This window comes from Sceloporus occidentalis, unplaced genomic scaffold (genome assembly GCF_023333645.1).
Source record: "Sceloporus occidentalis isolate IW3139 unplaced genomic scaffold, rSceOcc1.0.p SCAF_243, whole genome shotgun sequence".
NCBI classification, from domain to species: Eukaryota; Metazoa; Chordata; class Lepidosauria; order Squamata; family Phrynosomatidae; genus Sceloporus; species Sceloporus occidentalis.
Window position 1 is genome coordinate 1,025,194 of NW_028317223.1, and position 22,655 is coordinate 1,047,848.

The following is a 22,655-nucleotide window of genomic DNA, read 5'->3' on the forward strand; positions in this document are numbered from 1 at the left end:
ACCATTCCAATTTCTCATGTGGCCCCATGGGAAAATTAATTGCCCACCCCTGGTCTATTAGATGTATTGCGCCCCCTAGAGGTAGAAATGGATATCATTCTAAACTGTGCCTTTCTTTTCCAGGCTGATTTAGTCCCGTATTAGGGTCTATTTACTAAAGATGGAGTTCGCAGATGAGTTGAACATTTCGGCTCAGTGGTATTACTATATATTATGAAGGGGGGCAAAACCTAAATGAGCTTCGGCTACAAGAAGGGCAGAACTGGCCCTGTATCATGCACAAGTAATAACTCTATATATTTGAGACGTTTATTATTTCTGTATTTGCTGTATCGATGCTCTAGGCGTTCCTAGGACCGGACGCAGGCACCGAGGACGAGTTTCTATTCCGAACTACATCTACACTTTTGTGAGGGTTCATTGTATCGTAAAAAGGACACGCAAGACATTTTTTTTATGAAATAAATAGAAATGTTTATTTAGACTTCATGCAAAAGATAAAGAATATAATAAAATCTCTCTCTCAACATAGTGTTCATAAAGAGGTATGCAAAATAACATCTATTCTGTTCTATAAACCGCATCCGTATTAGTATCCAATGCAAAGAGAGCCGTGCAGACCCTCGTTATCTGCTGCGGGGGGAGACCACCCTTCTATTACACCAAGCTTTGGCAGCCAAAGGGAATCGATGCTTTGCGTGGGGATTAAAGGTTCTAGCATTGTACCCAAATGGTCAGTGTGGGAATAAAACAGATCAGATGCAATGTAGTGTCTTTCAGTGATCTGCCAGCTTGGATATAGGAAGAAGGCTCCCCGCGTGCAGATAACCTCAGTTCTTATTGCTCTTTAAGAAAAATATAACCATTTTCTGACCTACAGTTAAAAAAAAAACTAACTTGTAAAAGATTTAACACTGATGTATTTCTAATTTAAAATAAACCATGGTTGTAGCACCAGACAGGTGGCCAGAAGAAACAAAAATAGCCCCCTCCAGGGCTTTCTTTCAGCGCTCGGCATAGTTACAGGTATATTAGAGTATACTGGTATATGTATGGCAGGTGGGGAGATCGTACTGGGTGTTCACGTTCCCTTCAGTGAACTCCACTTTATAAAAAGAACAGTGGTTCTGAAATGTGTAGGATCAAACACGTTAACATTAACGCGGTTAGCCAAGTTTGTGCGATGTTTGGGGCTTTAGTATTAAAATAAATATCAGATAAAAGAAAGATTTCTTCCCCTTTAAACGTTTGCACTCACGCTCCTCTCTCTACTTGGCAAACAAGTCGTTTGTGCGCTTATTTTTAAATAAATGTATGTCCATGGCCAGGGGACAGACGAACCGCGCGTGGACAGAGACAATGGAGAAGAGAGACGGAGACACAAACACGAGGTAGACACATTAAAAAAAAAAGAATACAGTTCTACAAAGTTGCAGACAGAAAGAAGTACCATTTTTTAGAGAGCAAAGTCAGGGTAAATCAAATTCCTCTACAACGTTTGCTTCTGGGTAGAACACAGGAGGAATGGACACATCGACACGACAGTGCTGGAGAAGAGGAGTGAGTATAACCATAAAGGTTTCCTTCCTTCCCTGCCCCATGTGACGGTTCCCGGAGTGTGTAATATAAAGTCCCTGTTTAAAACCGGCCGCACCATGAGGGACAGTGCACCAAAAATGTATGGGAAGAATTGACACCGCCTGAGTGTTACCGCCCGTTATAACGTTATCCGACTCCATGTGAACGTTCTCGGGGAGTTTCAGCCTGTAGCGGGCGGTTTGGATCTTCCTGTCATTCCACAATTAATGACAAGATGGTCATTACAGCAATGCCGCAGCTTATCAGGATCACTTGGACCACAGAGTTCCTGGAAGAGAGCAAAGAGAGAAGGTTGGTGTACATTATGGATAGGAACTCTATATATACCTGCAAATACTTTCCTACTCCTAATGAGAATACCGGACGGAGTTTGGCGCGTATGACCACAATCGCCTCCATTCACGAAAGCCCAACCATAAACCAAAGTTAGCAGCACAACCTATAGACGGAAGTTTGCGTGTTTTCCGAGAGCAGTTGCATATTATTGTGTTGTACGGAGAAGAGTAGGACACGTGCGGTAGTGACGCTTACCGTACATTCTTCTCCTCCAATAGATCCGGAAGGACAGTAACCAATGCGATGTACAGGAATCCACCAGATGTAAACGGAAGAATCCAGGCCACTGCTTCGCCTGTGAGAATAAGCAACAAATGGTTAATAGTGAAAATAAAAGATAACCTTATTATGTGCACCTTGAGTGCAGAGGAGTATCAGTCAATCCTAGAAGTATATCATGGATTCAACACAGATCAAGAGGTCTCCATGACAAAGCCAGGGTTTGAGCTCGGAGTCGTTCTATGTCTGCCAGGTTAAATAAGGAATCAGAAGCCACTTGAGTTTGCTCTTGAGTTCCTACAACCCCAAAGAAGTATTGACAGGGCCTTTGAATCTGCTGAGCCTTATTACCCAAAGTCAGCTTCTACGTTTGCTTTCTAACGCAATAGCTAAAAATCGGAGTCCATATTGAACCCCCTATAACTGGAGAACGGCTATAAGTTGAAAGGTAAGGGAACTGGAGTCATTGAAGTGCTCACTATGATGGCAATTGTGGCCGAGGTCACAGATTAACCTTTAAAGCTCAGGTTGGGCTCAACCTAGAAGGTTATCCAAGACCGCAAGGTAGATCAATAAAATTTGTCAGATGGGCCAACGTGATTTTATTTAGCAATATATATCTCCTCTCTATTTCTTGCTCAGTGCACACCTCCTGGTTAATATCACACGTTTTACCTGCTCCCTTGGGTGACTGAGTGCAGACGGCGAACCCAGCTCCAAGGATACCTCCCATCGCCGTTGTTAACTGCATCTTGGCAGCGCTCCAGCGGTCAAACCCAGCCCGGAGCAGGATGGCAAAATCCCCAACCTGAAACAAAGGCAGACCGGACAGCATGTACCAAGCGACTACACTATGAGTATCAGCGCTGAACGCAGGTTAGAGACTCACACTCACCTCGTGAGGAATCTCGTGTAACAGGATGGCCACCGTAGTGAGGATTCCAACCTGCAGAAGCGGGGCAAACATTAGCAGGTGAGCATCACACAATTAGGGAGCGACGCTTTAAACGTTGTGTCTCGCTTACCTTTTTACTGACCAGGAAACTGCCTGCCACGGCCATGCCATGGGTGAAGTTATCAATGGTGTTAGCCAATAGGTTGAGATACCCACTGACCTGCAACAACATATATTTATATTTCATTTTCCAAGTATGTCATTCCATTCTCCAGATATACTTTATACAAGGTCCTGTAGTGTCCTTATAACCCCCACTCAATTAGCAGAACCTGGACCAACAGGCAAACTCCTCATTAAAGCAGAACACACTTACTTTGATGTGGCTGCCTTGTGCTTTCTCTTTCGAGTCTTCCCGTTTCTTTACCGGGCCGTGATTTCCATTCGACAGACTGACCGGAGACTTGCTCTGCAAATGTTTTTTTTGTTTGCTTTAAATTAATCCATCGAGCTACTGACGGCCTTTACACCCATCTCCCCGGCTAGTGCAACAGTAGGTCAAACCAGCAATACACCGGTGAACATACTCATGAAGCAGTGATTTGGCAGCCATGGGGTTAATACTCCATTAACAGACAATGCTTACAAATGTGATTTGGCGGTTAGAGGGTTAAATAATGGTTACCGCAGAGGGCTTGATTCCCTTTTTCGCCAGCCCTCAAAATGCAGTAAGCTGGATGGTTTCGAAACGTGGCAGTTAGAGGGTTAATATAAAGGGACAGCGCCAACAAAGCCACCTATTAATACATGTACACCGGCGTGCCAGTACTGGCAGCCATAAGGTTAATCTATTTGTAAAGATGCCCTTATAGCAGTGAGCTGGCAGTCAAAGGGTTAACTTGCCAGTGCCGCAGAGAGCCGACGGATTCACGCGAGCAGCCAAAATGATTCAGTTTTTCCTTGAGTAACGCAGGACCCGAGTCGGGGGAGGCGAGACAGACAGGGCCTGTTAAAACTCAGTCTGAAGGGGTTAGTGAAAGAGGAGGTAGGGCCCTCTGTACAAACAGACCATGCGCAGCCACACAGAGCCCTGCGTTATGCGAGGACATTCTTCCCTGCGTAAGCACTTTGCTTTATACCAACATCCTCTGTACTTCATCAGGTTGGCCGACCGCCCCTTCCGAACCGGCCATATTTATTCTACATGCTGCACGCCGGTCTTTCGCGGTGCGATGACATTAATTCACTGTATGGATTTTGCCCGCTGCCGGGCAGCACCTGTCACAGACTGGCCTAGAGCGAGCGTGTGTAATAACATAGGCGTGAATCTGGAGCGTTCACTCACCGGTGCGGGATCGGCATCCGCTCGCTCCTCCTTGGTTTCATCGGAAAAGGTTTTCTCCAGGATCAGGAAGGTGAAGAAGCCGATGATGACCCAGAGTCCTAGAAGCCTCTGCTGCTGCAGCGACTGGGAGCTCCCTGCAGGGAAGGGATACGTTCGCTCAGCTGTGCGCAGAACACATGCCCCGGAGGCACTACTGAACGATGTGCACCGGCACACATAACGCGCGGGTGTGCGCATTCTGACATGATTCACAGACACGTATGTGCACGTCCAGACTCTACCGAGTGCCCAATGAAATGAATAAGAAGCGAGCAAATAAATTTAGAGACGTGTGCAGGGTGCGGCAAGTAACCGCAGGGTACGCAACAATGGCTTACAATGTACATACCAAGGAATAAGCCGGCTCCTGGCATCTAAAGTGTTAATGGATGAATACTTTGGTCAAACTATGAAACTAGCACCCAGATGTTGATTATTAGTAGCATTATTATTAAATAATAACAACAATAATAATAACTTTGCCCTTTAATTACCAAAATGATGTTGCTTATCCCTATGGCAACAAGAGGGCATTGTGGGATTTTGGCAACGTGTAATTCTAACGCGGCGGTCTGGAGCTAGCGAGTATATGATCACCTGTGGTAGCGCTGCAGGTATAAGCCCAGGCCTCCGGGAGAAGGTGCACAAACACGTCCCCCAGCAATCCACCGATGGCAAAGCTCAACAGCTGATTAAGTCTTTTGGATCCCCCTGAAAGAGAAATAAAGGTGGGGGGGGGGGGTGTTAATGGAATCACACCTGGAGTATATACCTACGCACCAAATAAAGCTATACGTTTGGATGTGTACATTGAGCTTGCGCTGCATACATGCCCAAAACTGTCCTCCTCCGAAAGCAATACTTGCTGGGAGACAGCCCCGCTAGCTTGAGAACTGCCCCTAACCCTGCGGTTATTAAGCTGTGGTGGGTTAATTAACCCATTGGGGTTGGTTTGTCAGGGCAGCGGGTCGTTTAGCACCTTGAGAATTACAGAAGCTCACTGCATGGGGTGTGAATATCGGCTATAACCAGGCATTGATCAAAAGGAACCTATATACTCAGAATGACCGGGTCCTTTAAAGCTGCTGTTCCACTTACAACCCTACAGCTACACGCAGCCTTAGAAGCATCATTGCTGGTACTGATAAAGCCCAAAAGTTTGCCTCATTCATAACTGACATGTGACACCAAAGCAAGCACTGATAGGCTGTTGCCACATACTCTTAAAAAGCGCCTTCCAAAAGTTTGTTTAAACCTTCAGATGAAAGAAAAACATGACAGATCTGCTAAGATTTATTCGATGAGCACGCTCGAGGATGCTTTGCGCACGTGGGTTCACTTACCGTCAGACTTGAGAGCTGCACCGGCCTCGATAGGAACGACCAGGAGCGGGAAGACGCCGCTGAAACCCACAAGCAAAGAGCCAATCATGGAGCAGATCCACGCGTCGACGGAGGAAAGGCTGGCATGTTCACATGCGCGGCTGCCAGGGGTACAAGCCTCACTGAGCCCGAGGCTCAGACTCACCGACCACAGCCAAGGAACGATTCTGCCCCACATCATCCTGCGCAGAGAGACAGCAAACGGTCCGATTACCCCGACTGCAAAGCTGCGGGGGAATTAAGTCACACGCGGGATAACTGCCCCCCACTAGTGCCTTTTTACCTCTTTGCTTGGTTGTACGCGCGAGGTCTAACCTGTGTTAGAAACGTGAAATCAAACATGCATGGAATGCAGCTAAATTCCTAAATATTAAGGAGCGTCACAGTTCTGGGGGTAAAAGCTGCAGTATTGTGTTGTTTTTTCTTCTGTCTGTAACAATAACAATTCCACACAAAACAAATACCTCTGTACCGGTAGTTCCACTACTTATGTCACAGTGACACCCCACAACATCACCACAATACACATTAGCAGACGGAACTGAAAAATGACCCCTTTCCCCCACTTGTTACAGTAAACACTAAAAGAAGCGGGTCCCATGACTCTCAGCCAGCCACATCCACGCTTTCCTTGGAATTCTCTTTCTTGGCTACAGTTGTAAGTGGAGGGATCGCAAATCCCAGAACGTTAAGATTCATTCTCAGATTTGCCTTTTTTTAATGTTCTCACTTTCCTGCACCCCCCCAACGCCCACTTACAAGATCCTGCCCCAACCGCTCGTGCCACCTGTTACACACGGGTTTTACAACCAGCAGCGTAACGATTGATGCCAGCTTGGCAGCCCACGACTAACCCAATCCTCCACCAACACCCGATACTACTCAGCCCAACCTCCAATACCTCCCCCTCTGACCTCATCTGCCCCCCAATGTCCCTTTCGGACGCTTTAGTATAACACAGAATAACACTAGGCACTAAATGACACTTTAGAAACATAGAAATTGATAAAAAAAACCATTTTCCTGAAATAAAGAATCGTTGGCCTCCTTACAATCAGACGCCACATACCTATCCCATGCATGTTTAAATACCATCACTGTATTAATCTCTACCACTCCTGCTGTGAGGCTGATTCCCTTATCCACCACCCTCTCAGTAACGTAAAAGGGTTATCAAGGGTTTAAAGGGACAAATCATGTGGCCTGTGTTCTCCACGACCCCTTTAATCTTATTCACTTAAAAACCTTTATCTTAATCTATCTACTAAATCCCTAAACCTATCCCAGCTCCTCTACACATCCACTCCCCGCATCTCACACCATCCTATCCCTTCACACCTCCCCAGTGCTACTACGCGCTCCCACCCTCCACAACTGTGCTGCAAAAGCAGTCTTATCACCACAACAACTAAGGGAATTGCCAAATCATCAGCAATGCTCTACTGGTTGCTATGGTGATAAGACCACTTTTCAAACTTTCCACCAGAATCCCATTTTTTTATATAAATAACCCCCCCAAGTTAACACCACTCAGGGATGGAATGTTCCCAGCCCACCCATCGTGGGACCACCCCATACCCACTAATAAAGAACCAGTTTACCCTTCCCCACTCATGATTATCTCCTGCCCACTCAAAAACTTTCAGCTCACATTCCAACTCAGTGTGTCTTTTCTCTCGAGCAATAAAGCATCAACTAACACGATTAACACTCACTGTTATCTCCTGTCCACCGTGTCCGCTCCACGCCACAGCTTCTACCAGTCACTCACACTCACCTAAAAAAACATACCCCTCCACATTGCCCCTGACACCTGCATGCTCGCTTTACCATGCCCTCCCCCCCACCGTTTCACACACAGCCCTCGATACCCACGTCAATTTGCCACCTCCCGGTGCCAGTGCATGCCAAGCTCCCCCCTCAGTACTAATTACCGGCAATCCCGGACTGCCTTACCGCTGTCAGTTCTCCTCTCGGTCCCTGCCATCATCGGGTGCCTCCACCCCTGTCCCCGCCCAGCTCCAATAGCCACGTGTCACCCTTCCCCGGAACCAATACATCAAGACCGCTGCGTCCAAGGGACGGCTTCATGGGGACATTTCCGGCTACACAGCCATGGGGGATTGTAAATGACAGGAAACACTTCCGGGAGCTTAAACTAACGTTACCAAAAGTGCATAAGCTATTTTACTTGTTCTATGGGTAAATACATTTGTATACCTTCCAAGTATCCCTGTTTAAGCCACAAATTCCCGTGTCCCTCTTTTTAGGAGCACACAATGTTTCCTGGGTATCACAGGCTTCTACAGCCCTAAAAGCCACAAAAATGTGTAAGAACAGAAAATCAACGTATACATAACTATCAATGTGTGGTTTAAGGGCACGACCAGGCCCGGACTGGGACAAAAAATAGGCCCGGGCATTTAAGCCTGAGCAGCCCATTTTTATTTACTTATTGTTAAAGCCCACCCTTCATGTACCATCTTTGCATTTACTCATTCACACAAATCATTAACACATTCATTAATGCAGTCTCGCAAATCATTCAAACAATTCATCCACACATGAATTCCTTAATTGTCATACGCATTCACACAATTCATCCACACATCTATTCATTCTCATACGCATTCACACTACCCCCTCTCCCCATCTTATCTGCCCCTTCTCACTATGTTCCCCCTTTTCACTATGTACCCCCTCTCACTATCTATCCCCTCTCCCCATTTCTCACTATCTAACCCCCCTCTGCCCCTTCTCACTGCACCCCCCTCCCTCACCCTACTTACCTTGTTGCCGGAGCAAGCAGCAACTGCGGCCGGGCCCGCGGCAGGACCGGACTGACTGGGCCTATGCGGCCTCTACGGCCGCATTAACGCAGGGCATAAGGGGCATCTGCCCCTTAAGCCCGCCGCAACTGCGACCGGGTCCGCCACTCTAAGGGGCCGGGAAGCCCCCACCAGGGCCGGCCTTAGGGGTCTGCGGCCGCACAGGGCTTACATTAAAACATCGGGGGTTTTTTTTAACTTTATTTAACATCCTCAATGTTAAATAAAGTTAACAAAAACTTTATTTAACATGGAGGATGTTGAATAAAGTTAACCCCCCCCCCGATGTTTTAATTTAAACCCTGTGTGGCCGCACACCCGTAAAGCCGGCCCTGGTGGGGCTTCCCGTCTATATCCCGTCTACGGCTTATGCCCTGCGTTAATGCGGCCGTAAAGTTCGGTCCTGACTGGGCCTATTTAAGGTAGGGGCCTGGAGCTGCAGCTCCATCAGCCCCTAAGTCAATCCGGCCCTGCCGTGGCCCGGTTTGCCCGATGGCCAGTCCGGGCCTGGGCACCACACTAAACTAACTTTAGAAATGTTACAGATTACCGAAGGCGGAATGGTGTCCAGTTTTTCAGGTTTCGGAAACAACAGGAGTGATTTTTAAAGATAAACAGTGATGATAAAACTTAACTTTTAATAAATCAATTAATTAAAAGGCTTCTATGCCGATCCAATATAAACACAATCACTCAATGACAGGCATCAAATAAATGACATTATCACCTATTCAATAAAACTGAATAAATAACTAGCGACAGAGGAAATGGAGTATGGGATCTGGTGGTAACCCTGTAATATGCTATATTCATAAGAGTCTGAACGAAGAGAAAATCAAGGGCCAATCAGCCTAAAATCTAAAGGGACCAATGTGTACCCCTTCTTATCCTCATAGAGGAACAAGCACTCCCCAAAACGGACATTAATATCTCCCTATGGCAAGATCTATTTAAAAAAAAGCGGTGGAATCGCACCCGACGCGCATTTCACCAACCTGGGCATCACCCCTGACGAAGCCAATGCTTGGGACGGTGAAACATGCGTTTGGTGCAATGTTTGCTCTTGCGATTCATCCTCTTTTTTATTGATCTTCCTATAGGGAGATATTGATGTCAATATTGGGCACGCTATTTAGAAACCATGGCACATCGCTCTTCCTCTATGAGGATAGGAAGTGGCGCACGTTGATCCCTTCAGGTTTTAGGCTCACTGGTCTTCTTTTTGTTTCTTGGGGGGCGGCATATAATCAACAGCCAGTGTAAACTATATTCCTAAGCGTTTCAATAGGGTTTTATAGGGTTAGTGTAAACTTGGGAACAGGGTCACTCCTACCTAATGTATGGGTTCGTCTTAGTCTGTCGGTCCTAGTTTTGTCAGACCCTTTGAATGTATGGACTGTAAGAAGGGTTGCGATAAATATATATATATATAATAATCTCATTCCTAGGCAGCGACCAAGTTTGGTAGTAACCACACATATCCACTAGGAGGCTCCCAACAGCTAAATAATTTTCTTTCCTTCTACAGCTGTAAATAGATATGAATTCCTAAAACCAGCTCTCATCCCCCAAAATGTTCTGTGCTCCACATTGCAGTTTAGAAGACACCAGAGGTGGTATTTAAAGCACTAAAAAAAGTACCTCTACTTTTTCATTTTCAAACTTACATTTACACTTCCTTTTAGATGATATGTTTTTAACATAATGGTTTAGTTTCTGTTCCTCAGTGCTCAATTGAATATAAGTATCCCATGGTAGATTTCACAAATGAGCTGACCACTAAACACTCTTTTTGTTGAAAATTCCCCGCAATGTATTACTTCTTAATCCAAGATTGTTACATTTTGTGATACTGTCAGAGTTTTTGGACAAATTCCCACGTGTAAGTCTTACATATGTGTAAAGGGTTGTGAGCTCACGACAGTTTTATGTTTCCTGTAAAGAGTGGTTCAGATTTTGAAGGTTAAAGGAACAGTAACATTTAATTCCAGAAGCTTGGCACTAGGAAGGTGCCGGGTAGGTAACTGAATTATTTCTCACGGTGAAACATTGCAGGGATTGCCCAGGGATAATGGGACAAACACAGTTGTTCTTGCTGTAAAAACGTGCGTTTTTTACCCATTGTCATTGGTGAGCTTGAAATATTCAGGCCATGTGCAAACTCCCTGTTCAGTGAATACACCAAGTGTCTGCCGAGCTGCGGTTTACCAGTTTGACGGCAATGTCCCAGTGCAAAGGCAATGAGAGGTTTTTTTAAATCAAAAATGGCCACTTGAAAGTCCCCGCTGATTGGCCGATTTTGTTGGTTGCATTGGCAATAACACCACCTTTCAAACTTCGCCATGGAATTACTTTTTGTACTTAACCCTTAGTTTGTCCATCCAGCCATTTATCACAGCTGGCTGTTACTGTAATCTTAGCAGGAGCTAAACATTTGAGTCATAGTGAAAACACACGTGGCTTTATCCAGAGAACGGGTCACCAACCTTACAATCATTAGCCATTTATAATCATAGCTGACAACTCTCCAGATTTGACCTGGAGCCTCAGGGGGAAGCCCACTTCCCTGGTTGTCTGGGTCAGTTTCTTCTTTCTTCAGGCACAGGAGCCACTTGGCTCTGCCCACTTCACTCCTACTCGCTGCCCGGTTCCCCTCTCATTAAAGGTTTCCTGGAGATAGCCCTGCCCTAATATATGGCTAGCCACACCCCATGCATGCCAGCCCTGCCCCTTCACAAAGCCACTCCCTTGGTGTTCCCAGGTATAATTCTAATTAATAGATAATTTCAGCCATCAATCATTTTGATAAAAAAAACTGGTGTTATAGAGATTAATTATATTTTTCAAATAATGTATTTGACGCGTACTAGTGACTCAAGGACTCCTCTGCGATAGCCGGCCATTTTCCTGTAAAGTGCATTTTTCACAAGTATGGAAAGAGTTAATATTAATAATTACAAACGTGGACATATTATTACATGTCACACACTGTTCCAAATTCTCACAGCAAAGCAATGCTTGTTTTTTTTGTAATAGAGCTCCCCGTGAACCCACAAATTGATTTTGTGATTGGAATGGAATGGTTAATAAATAGGGGTGAATCTCTTAGCCTCCCGTCTTTTCACCCCTGGATGGTCGCGATCTTAGGTCAGCATCTTTTCCTGAGAGCGTCAGCTCGGAGATCTGCTCGCTTTGCAATCTAACCCACTGCTTGAGCAAAAGCCAGCTTGTGAAACGGACTCACGACGAAAATCTGCTTCCTGTTTGGCAATTACTTAACGGCCTGTTCTCAACACACGAGAGGAGCCGAAGCCGAAGTCATGATCTGTTTTTGAAACAGTCTCCATTTATTAAGCTTTGTCAGTAAGCCGATGCTTGGTTGGCTCTTACCTAACACTCAACTCAAACTTTCAGAGTATTTATATTTGGAAACAGAATGTAACGGTAGCGAAAAGAAGCCTGCGGGTTCATTGCCTCCTTCTAACAAATATGTTGTTTTTTTGTTAAAGCGGATCCACATCTTTTCCCTAAAAAAAAATTAAAATGACCTCTTTGTTAATTTCCAATATTGTTTTTTTAAAAAAGGTTTTCTATAAGTATACAATCTTGTAAAAAATCCTGTATACTTCATAATAAACATAGAATTCTGTGAACAGAGAATTAACATGTATATGTCTTCTGTTAAAAGTATATTATAAACCAAGAGTACTAAATGCCCCTTTCTATTTTTTTCTTCTAAAAACAGATGGGGCACTGGATATTACAGCGGTGCTTTAGCACGGGTACCAAATGGGTTGTGTCATCTGGAACAACGCATTGTTCCCATGTTATCGCTTATATATCTTGGACAATGTCCCTAAATGTCACGGTGACCAACGTCTTCCTTTGATCCACCTCCTCAGCACTGTAATAATTCAGTAGTTTTAGAAACAATATATCTAATAATGCAAATCAGAGTGCTGCGTGAGGAAGAGATATAGAGAGCTGGGTTGGTCTGCGAGGAAGAGACATAGAGAGCTGGGTTAGAGCACTGCGTGAGGAAGAGATATAGAGAGCTGGGTTGGAGCACTGCGTGAGGAAGAGATATAGAGAGCTGGGTTGGAGCACTGCGTGAGGAAGAGATATAGAGAGCTGGGTTGGAGCACTGCGTGAGGAAGAGATATAGAGAGCTGGGTTAGAGCACTGTGTGAGGAAGAGACATAGAGAGCTGGGTTGGAGCACTGCATGGGGAAGAGATATAGAGAGCTGGGTTAGAGCACTGTGTGAGGAAGAGACATAGAGAGCTGGGTTGGAGCACTGCATGGGGAAGAGATATAGAGAGCTGGGTTGGTCTGCGAGGAAGAGATATAGAGAGCTGGGTTAGAGCACTGTGTGAGGAAGAGACATAGAGAGCTGGGTTAGAGCACTGTGTGAGGAAGAGACATAGAGAGCTGGGTTAGAGCACTGTGTGAGGAAGAGACATAGAGAGCTGGGTTGGAGCACTGCATGGGGAAGAGATATAGAGAGCTGGGTTGGTCTGCGAGGAAGAGATATAGAGAGCTGGGTTGGTCTGCGAGGAAGAGATATAGAGAGCTGGGTTAGAGCACTGCATGGGGAAGAGATATAGAGAGCTGGGTTAGAGCACTGCATGGGGAAGAGATATAGAGAGCTGGGTTGGAGCACTGCGTGAGTAAGAGACATAGAGAGCTGGGATGGAGCACTGCCTGCATAAAGGATATAGAGAGCTGTGGGGAAGACATGTAGAGAGCTGGCTTGGTCTGCGAGGAAGGGATATAATGATTTGGATGAGAGCTCTGTATGGGAAAGAGCTGTAAAAGTAGAGTTAGAGCTGTGTGATTTTGTGTGTATGTTTTATACCGAACCCACTATATTTCTCCATCTCTCTCTTTCTCTTTAACTGTGTATCCAAAAAAAGAATTCTTTGAATTGGTGGAGCTGTCAGAGGGGGTGGCGGGATGGGACTTTCTGACTAATCTTGATACCTTGTTATGCAACAACAGGGAGAAAAAGGAGAAGTGGTGTCCGGTCATAGCACAAAGCGGCTGGAAGGATTTAAACATGGAATTTTACTCTTAGTCATCACATATTTATATACATATTGTTTTCTTTTGGTTATATGAATCACATTCTTACTGTTAAAGGGGCTGTCAGTTCACTGACTGTATATTGGAACCAAATAATTAGACATTTTTATATGATTTTCTCATTGCCATTAAAGACAACTAAATAATAATAAACATTTAATTTAAATGAAAACAAAACAAAAACTAAACAACGTATCCATCACGTTTCTTATGTAAAGAAATAAAAAAAATAAAAATCTCCTGACTTTTCGAATGACCAAATGTGGGCACTTTTGGTAATTTGGGCATGTTTAAGGGGGTGTGTTTAGGGGTGGGGCTTTACCAAATTTATGTGAGACTTGTTACCCTTGTCTCCCTGTAATGTATTTAAAGGAAGAATATTGTGTTTCATTTGTACAGTTTAAACATATTTTCTACTGTTTATATACACATTATTGTGACTCCTAGAGAAGAGAGACACCGGGGTAGGGTCAGAGGGATTTGGATCCCAGTACGGTACTATGCCTTCTAACCAGTGACACTTTTCAGGTATGAAACTGAATATTTAATAATTAGTTTGATTCGTGCATAACATATTTTAAGTCACATTAAAATTGCTATTCCTTAGCATTGCCGGTAGATATGGTAATCGACAAAAACACATATGTATGGCTTGGAGGAAGGAAGAGGGGATGCGATAGAAACATTTAAATACATAAAGGGATTTAAGAAAGGACAGTAATACAGTGATGGGGTTTAAACATACATGGGATAGGCATTTGGCTGCTGAATCTAACACAAGACCAACGACTGATTACTGAGTCTTTGTAGAAGGAAAATGGGCCAATGGGTTGGATCTGCTGTCAAATTGTACATGAACGGTTGTATAAAAGTACTATACACAGTCACACTCTAATGGTTACCACTGGTGTCTCATATGAATTAGGCTTATTCCGGAGCAGCGAGTGGTGCATTTACCAAGATATGTGGTTTGCAACATCAGGTTGTGCTGGGTGTACATGTGGGTGTTGAGGAAATGTTGAAGGCCAGACTAATTTGTCAATGATGTGACAACAGTTGCACAACTTTTGAAAAAATTACTCTTTATTATATTAGTTCATTCTCAACATCCGTCGTAACAATTCTAATGAATCTATTGCTTATTGTGGATCTTTTTTTTCATCCAGTTTTTAAAACATTTTAAATATTACTGTGGCAAGTAATTTGTTTCATAATTAGCTCAGGAGACAAGAAGAAAATATCTAAATATGTATGCACTTTATCCACCTGGGCTCCATGCCAGGCAGGTTGAGTGTTGCATCTATAATGGATGAACTCTTATGTATGAGTTTTATTGCCCTGTCTACAACATACACCCCTTTCCTTACCGCCTTACCTAGGGCAACTCTGCAATGAAGCTCTTGGACACTTAAAAGGCAGGCTGGATCACTGGCTAGGGGAGAAAATGTCTCTTCTTCATTACTCCTCTATGCTATGCGTCTCTATCAGTTTGTTCTGCTCTGCGTAACTCCGTGGGGTCTATTCACTCAAAGAGAGACTTTTCAGGAAGGTTGTGGTTTTAGCTTGACTTCACTATTCATTATGAAGGGCCAACATTGTCAGATTTCTCCAGATAGAATGACAAAGCTGGCTCTGTACAATGCATAATGCAATGGGGGATAAGACTTTGAAGAACTGATTGAATTATACGTCCAGGTCCAACCAAGCTCTTCCTGCAGCAGAAGCTTATTTGGTGTGAACCTTCACAATATATAGAAGCCGAAACTCAACTCTTCTGCATACTATATGAATAAAATAATAGTAATACAATGGGCATTGAGATGAATTAAGAGGTGAGGATGACCTCATAAATGTCTTCCTTTGTTGAACTTTAAGCATTGGTAGATATGAGTGCTCATTGCTTATGCAGCTCAATAAAATAAATCTAAAATGTGTTTCATCTCGTCAAGAAGGGTTTATCTGCATAATATTTAATCTGGCAATTCTACAACCCGGCACTAGACATTTAACAAATATCCCAAAAGCCTTTGGATTTAGGTGGTCACCTACTGTCTCTCATGAGTAATCTGGAACCCTGTGTACACTGGCTTCTAAGGACATCAGACAGATTCTGTAAGTTCCCCCCATAAGCCAAGTTTTGGTATATAGATTTTATGACCAAAAATTGAACACCTTCTGGATGAATTGGACCACTGATGACCAGCCAGGTCTTCTCGTCCAACATAAATGGCTGACCTCACAAATGCTCTTTTGGCTGAATGGGCACAAATTCCCATAGACACACTCCGAAATCTTGTGGAAAGCCTTCCCGTGGTTTTAGAATGGGATGTCCAAGCTCATATGGGTGTGATGGTCAGGTGTCCACTTTTTGTCATGCAGCGTATATTTACAATAGGTCCTGTGTGCTTTCTATCTCAGCTGCCCCCTTGCTGTGTATCTCAATCATCCAAGGCTCTTCTATTTTACTCTGTATCTCCCGTTGCCTTGTTTCTGTGTTTAAAACCCACTGGGTTTCATTATGTGACTCCCTCTGTGAACTTGTTCTGTAGGTTTTTAATGCCCCTTTGCCCATGTCCTGTGACCTTGGACCCCTCTGTATCACTACTCTGTGGGTTTTGTTCCCTTGTGCCCTTTTTCTGTGGGTTTTGATTTCCCTATGCCCCTTTCTGTGTATATTGCCATCTTTGTGCTTCTCCTTGCATTCTGTTATACTGGTCCCATCTCCAATCTGCCCTGCCCAGTCCTGTCCCTGTGCTAACATTCTGTTGCTGCCCCAAGGTGTCACATATGTTTGTAATGGTGGTTCCTGTGGTCACGGAAGGAAGCTGCCTGAGTGAGATAAAACTTTCAGGGATCTGCTCCAACTTCTGTGTCTGTGTAAAGAAACCATCAGAACCACAGAGGCTGGAAATTACCTATCACAGCACAATGAATACAGGATACAGTATCATGATATGTGATATCTGGAGAGGATAATTTGTCACGCACTGTCTGTATCACAATTACTGTCACACTATGTGTCTAGGATTTTGTGCTGCCTAGAGGTATATATCAGCAAGCAATAATGATATTTGCAAAAACAGTCTAAGAATTATCATGATGACATGGTTGTTTTTCTTTGTTAGCCATTCCCTGATGAATACCTACATGGCCACCATCAGAACAAATAGTCTGGGCCCCCTCCACAGATGACCCCCACACACAGCACCAGGGTTTTCCCTCCTACTCTTTTTTGGTGGCAAAGATTGCACGGACAGGCTATCAGGCAGCAAATTTGGCACAGGCAGGCTGTTTGAGGTACTGACATGCTGTTTTGTGGCAAAGATGGCACATACAATCTGGGGACAAACACAAGCTGTTTGGAGAAAAAGGTGGCACAGACAAGCTGTTTGGAGATAAATTTGGCACAGGCAGGCTGTTTGAGGTACTGACATGCTGTTTTGTGGCAAAGATGGCACATACACTCTGGGGACAAACACAAGCTGTTTGGAGAAAAAGGTGGCACAGACAAGCTGTTTGGAGATAAATATGGCACAGGCAGGCTGTTTGGCGGTACTGACAAATTGTTTCATGCTAAAGGTGGATACAGACAATCTGGGGGCACTGATAACCTGTTTGAGGACAAAGATGGCACACACAAGCTGTTTGGGGAAAAATATGGCATATACAGGGTGTTTGGGGGTACTGACAAGCTGTTTCACGATAAAGATGGCACAGACAAGCTGCTTGGGTGCACTTACAAGCCACTTGAGGACACAAATGGTACAGACAAGCTGTTTAGTAACAAAGATGGCACAGAAAAGCTGTTTGGAGGCAAAGATGGCACAGATAAGCTGTTTGGGGAATAACGTGGCGCTGACCATCTGCCGTTCTGGGATCACTTCAAGTCCCAGCGCACTGACCTCATCAAGGCTGCCGCCAAGCTTTTTTTTTTCTTTTATAAAAAACGTAGGGAAACATGGCCTCCGTGAGTGGGCCCTCAGGATACTCATGTCCCCTAGGACAGCTGGGCCCCATACAACTGAAATAGTTGTAACCCCCCCCCCCCCCAATGATGGCCCTGAATACCTGTAACTGTGTCATGGTTGCAACTCTGGACTAGTGGAGAATTTTTGTCAATTAAAATAATAGCGTTTTTAATACATGTATGTAGAGATTGCTTTATATTTTGTATCTTTTTTTTCAGGCCATTACTGTGATGTCTTGTACCTCAATAATTGTCTATTTTTCTTGTGCGCACTTCTGTCCTTTCCACTTAACTGTCAGATATAAAATCACTGGGACAAATCATTTAGCTGTATGGAGATGCATGATTATGGAGAAGTTAATGTAAGGTAGAAGTTACTTTGTAGCACAGTTAGGGAAGTCAGCTCACTTCCCTGTTCTAATTCAAACACAAAATGTATTAGTGTATCCCCAGCATGGGCACTGGGGAGTCGAGTTGGACCCCTTGTCCTTCTGGAGGTAAAGAGGCATCTGACGCTACTAGAAGAGTCACCTATGGAGGGTGGCCTATGGCTGCCTGGCAAATGGAGTATGGTGTCTAATCAGGTAAGGCTATTTCCCTTAAGAGGCTGTTAACGTATTACCATGATTTAAATATGGTACATTTGCTCAGAAACGTCACCCTCTCTGCAGCCAAGGAGGTCTGGTAAACAAAAGGGGGCTTTAAAGAGAAGACATTTGGAAGATTTTTTTGTCTAGATCCCCATGCTGTCCACAATGCCTATATAGAAATATGTCCTATGCAAGTGGGTGGTGGTGTGATGACATGTCATACTCTCCCCACATGACATTTTTGCCCATTTAATGCCCCCTGTCCTCCGCCTTTCCAAAATGTTAGTGTTTGTATGCGTTTTTGATGCATTTGACCTACACAAAGGTATTAAGAAGGTAAAGCCAAGTCTGAAATTGTATGATAAGAAAAATGTGGGTTTTTAATGTATATACGCGTAGATTTAATTTAATTTAATGACCTTTAAAAAAAGTCATTCCATTCATTTACATTCATTCCAGCTATTATTATCATTACATCAATGTTCAACAATTTCGTTCATCAACATATACTGTCAATCTGCATTATCACATATCAATAACAATCAAGGGTTAACATTTGGAGGAGACTGTGGTTCCATACACTCAAGATCTGTTCCCAAAACTGCTCTTGTTTTCTGTCAAAGGGGAAGTGATTTGAAAGTTTGGGGCGTTACCTGTGTTCCTTGTTCTGATTCCCCAAAAGGTGAGAGTGGGAAATATGAGAAGTTGTGGCCATTGTACTGAGCTAAAAAGGAGGAACTGAAGACAAGTTGATATCCACCATTGTATTGTGTAGCTCTGCATTCAGATAGCAACAGATGTCACACATAGGAAATGATCCATGCATTTTGGGGGGTTCTCATACAGAGATGGGGTAACATCATATTACTGTGGATATAAGGAGTAAGGAGCACCATTACTGGAGATAATGAGTAAGGAGCACCATTACTGGAGATAATGAGTAAGGAGCACCATTACTGGAGATAATGAGTAAGGAGCACCATTACTGGAGATAATGAGTAAGGAGCACCATTGTATGTCTCTAGGTATCAGGCATATGCCAAGACTTAAAGAGTAAGAAATAACTAGGGACGCAAGGCATCTATCTGGTGTACATTATAACTATGAACATCGTAGGTCTTTATAAAGAAAAGCCATGACCCACAAGCATTCTAGAGAGACTTGGGCGCTTTGTGGTACATTTAGTGGGGAAATCTATACACGGAATGATATGTTACACACGTGACAAGTGTTTTGGCCACATTAGTCATCATTTCCAGGACACATATACATTTCTGTTTGTAGGATGTATGACAGAAAGGCACCAGCCCATGCAGAGCCCCATTTTGGTTGGGACACCTGTGCTTGCACGGGGTCATGAGACATTACGGGACGATGTACACTCCGCAACATCCCTGGTGACAGTGACTCTACTACCTCTGGGGGAGCAATTGGCATGTTTCCTCCTGGGAAAAAAAGCCAATGTAGTCGCCCCAAAAACCTATAATATATTATATAGGGTATCAGTAGCACCCAGGCCATGTATTGGGGTCCCAATGTTTATGATTGATATCTAAATATTGACAACTTAATATGACTTTTGATTGTCTATGTGAGTAGTACATTTTGTATTTTCCTTGACTTTAGATGGTTTTTGTAATTTGTTTCTTACCTCGTACCCAACCGCTATCCATTTTCAATGTGGTGATCGTGCCATTGGAGGTTCTACTAATAATAACCCCTTGTTGTTGGTGTGAAATATATTTCAATATCTAGTAGTCCACTTGCTAAAAATTAATAGTAACATTTTGGGTTCAAAAAAGGTTAAAAGATAGCGAAGAGATTGACTTAAAGGGTCTTGATGCAATTTGCCCATTGTCTAGAGGGGAGGGGGAAAGTGGAATATGTTGCCCACAACTCTTTAGTTGAAGGGACAGGCTTCCTGTGAAGGGCCAACGGGAGAGATTTATGCAAGGGGGGGGTGCGTGATGTCACGTTGCTACTAAATGTTCAGCTCAACAAACAGTTTTAGAAAATCAGGAACTTAAGAAAGAGGAAAATATTTCAGTGCCAGAAGTAGTGACAGGCTGTAAGCACCATCCCCCCCCCCACGGTCAATCACAGACAAGGGCCACCGGACAACTCGATTTTCTCCAACTTTGCCCACCCTTCTACTCCGTGAGGAGTTGGGGGTCCAGTAAACGGTACGGTGAAGTCACAAAGAGGACCAGCCCGGTAGGACTGTGAATGTTACCAGTTGGCAGAATGGATGGATTTACTCTTATCGCCTCGGTGAGTAATAATTGAGACTGGGTTTTCCACCAAGCATGGTGGGTCAATACCCAACGACCAGATGAAGAACATGATGGCAATGGGGTTTTCTATAGGAAAATGGAGTACTGGGTGGCATTCATGGAGTGGTACATTAGATACCAGTATTTGGGTAAGTCACCCCGGGTATGAGAATGAAATATAACACTATATTGCGACAAATTTGAAAAAAAAATAGCTTTGTGATCATTTAGGAAGGGTTATGTTCCTTTAACCTTTTGACCTCCAGAATGCTGCGCCCTGCTAGCATACAAGGGGTTACAAGGTTCCTGTTTTATTTATGTGGCAACTTCTGGAAAAGAAAGAGGTACTAAATGAAAATAATTATCCCTGTCTTACCTCGCTAGTGTTTGAGACACTGAATGGAAATATTCCTAAAAGAACCGATACCTTTCGCTAACAAGCCAGCAACCCAATAGCAGAACCCACTAAAAAAGTGCGATTTATAATTAATTTTTTATTTTTAGCTCATAATCCTCATTTAACTTTCCAATAAGCACATAAGGGGGATCGGTTCGATTCTCAAGTAAACCGTATTTAATGTGAATTATTATTCTGCTTCAAGTTCTACTTTGGGAAGATAAGCCAACTGTTTAGGTTATTAATGTATAGAATCCGACTATAAGCTTTGGTGCTATGTATAAAATATATGTCTTTGCTTGTCGTTGATGACACGGTCATTATGGAGGTCCTTTGTAGATCTGACACACCCAACGGTGCAGGATTTCTCAGATCTCCTCTTAGTGATCACAACGGGACACGGCAAAATTCTAGAGATTATTATACCCAATGGCTGTTTGTGGATGACCTGAAACTCAGAGCTGATAGGGGTCTTGAACAATGACCTCAGGTCCTCATAGGTCCCTTTTTTAGATACGTCTCATCCTTTGAAAGTCGATCCACAAAAAGTCATTTGGACTATCTTCTCTGGGACCAACATGGCAAGATCCACCACTGTGATGTGACAGAATGAATTGATTGTATGTGACGGTCACGTTGTCATGTTCTTTTTATACATGAGTTGCACATGCATTGTCTATGTCTACTGACAATTTAGACCTGGACGTAGACGTTCTCGTGTTCCAAACATGCTATATGTACACAGGCAAGGAGATGTGGGTCAGAGATGTTTGTTAGAAAGGGACAATGTGGAAGAAGCCCCAAGTTTTCTTCTGTATGGAAGCCCCCGGGGGATTTGGAATATGGTGTGTGTGTGTGCGCATAACATCTACCCCTGGTAAGATCAACCACAATTTCCTACCCTAGAAAAACAGATTGATTTATGTCGTTTGAAAGAGGATTGAGGTCACACACATTAGAGCAAAGGATGAGGAGGGAAATGTGGGTGTACCAACCTCCAGTCTCCCACTTTTAGGTCACAATAGTCACGTACGCAATGCCCAAGCACGCTAGACATATGTGCGCACAACCAATTCACTAGAAACAAGTCACGGGGATTGGGGTGTTCCCCGTAATATGTAAATTTTACTATGGGAATTTTCCCGAAATATGTAAATGTAACCATTGTGTTCGTCTTCCAAAGAAATTGGGATCTTTTTGCTTGGAGTAAGAGAGAAAATATGTTTTTCTGTCTCTGCATTGAAACATCTGAAATAATTTCTCTCTCTAAACGTAAAGGCAAAGTTGATTTTTTAAAATGCATTATGATTTGCTTAAAATACCTGATTTTGACATTATAATTCACATCAGCCCAAACATTTTAAGAAATATTGTTCGTAAGTAATATATTATTGATACAGTATGTCAGAAAAAAATGACACGTTAAATGTTTTTAGATATCTCCTTATTTTTTTTAAGCTTAGTCAGGTTACCCCGAACACGGACACACTGAGTAAGAAATATCACTCGAAAAGAAAATGGCATCTAGAATAACAAACATGATTAAGGTGTCCGAATGGCGTTTCGATCATACGCAGTGATGTCATCAATACAAATATATGTATTTAGGTAGACAGGGAAATGCTTATAAACAGACTGTGTGGCCCAACTGATTTTTATCTGCCCGATAATCTATATTTTTACAGAACATGTAAATACTCA

General features: G+C 43.5%; 1 protein-coding gene across 1 annotated transcript; it reads right to left on the bottom strand.

The window, feature by feature from the left end:
- Nucleotides 1–1,791: 1,791 nt before the first annotated feature.
- Nucleotides 1,792–5,996, bottom strand: LOC149276276 (zinc transporter ZIP13-like). The gene is made up of 9 exons (XM_089503829.1): nt 5,777–5,996; nt 5,031–5,144; nt 4,395–4,528; nt 3,426–3,518; nt 3,180–3,269; nt 3,050–3,100; nt 2,830–2,962; nt 2,131–2,230; nt 1,792–1,867 (listed from the first exon to the last, which is right to left on the bottom strand). Exons 1-9 carry the CDS (start codon nt 5,994–5,996, stop codon nt 1,792–1,794), a joined length of 1,011 nt encoding a protein of 336 aa, XP_089359955.1.
- Between the last annotated feature and the right edge of the window lie 16,659 nt (nt 5,997–22,655).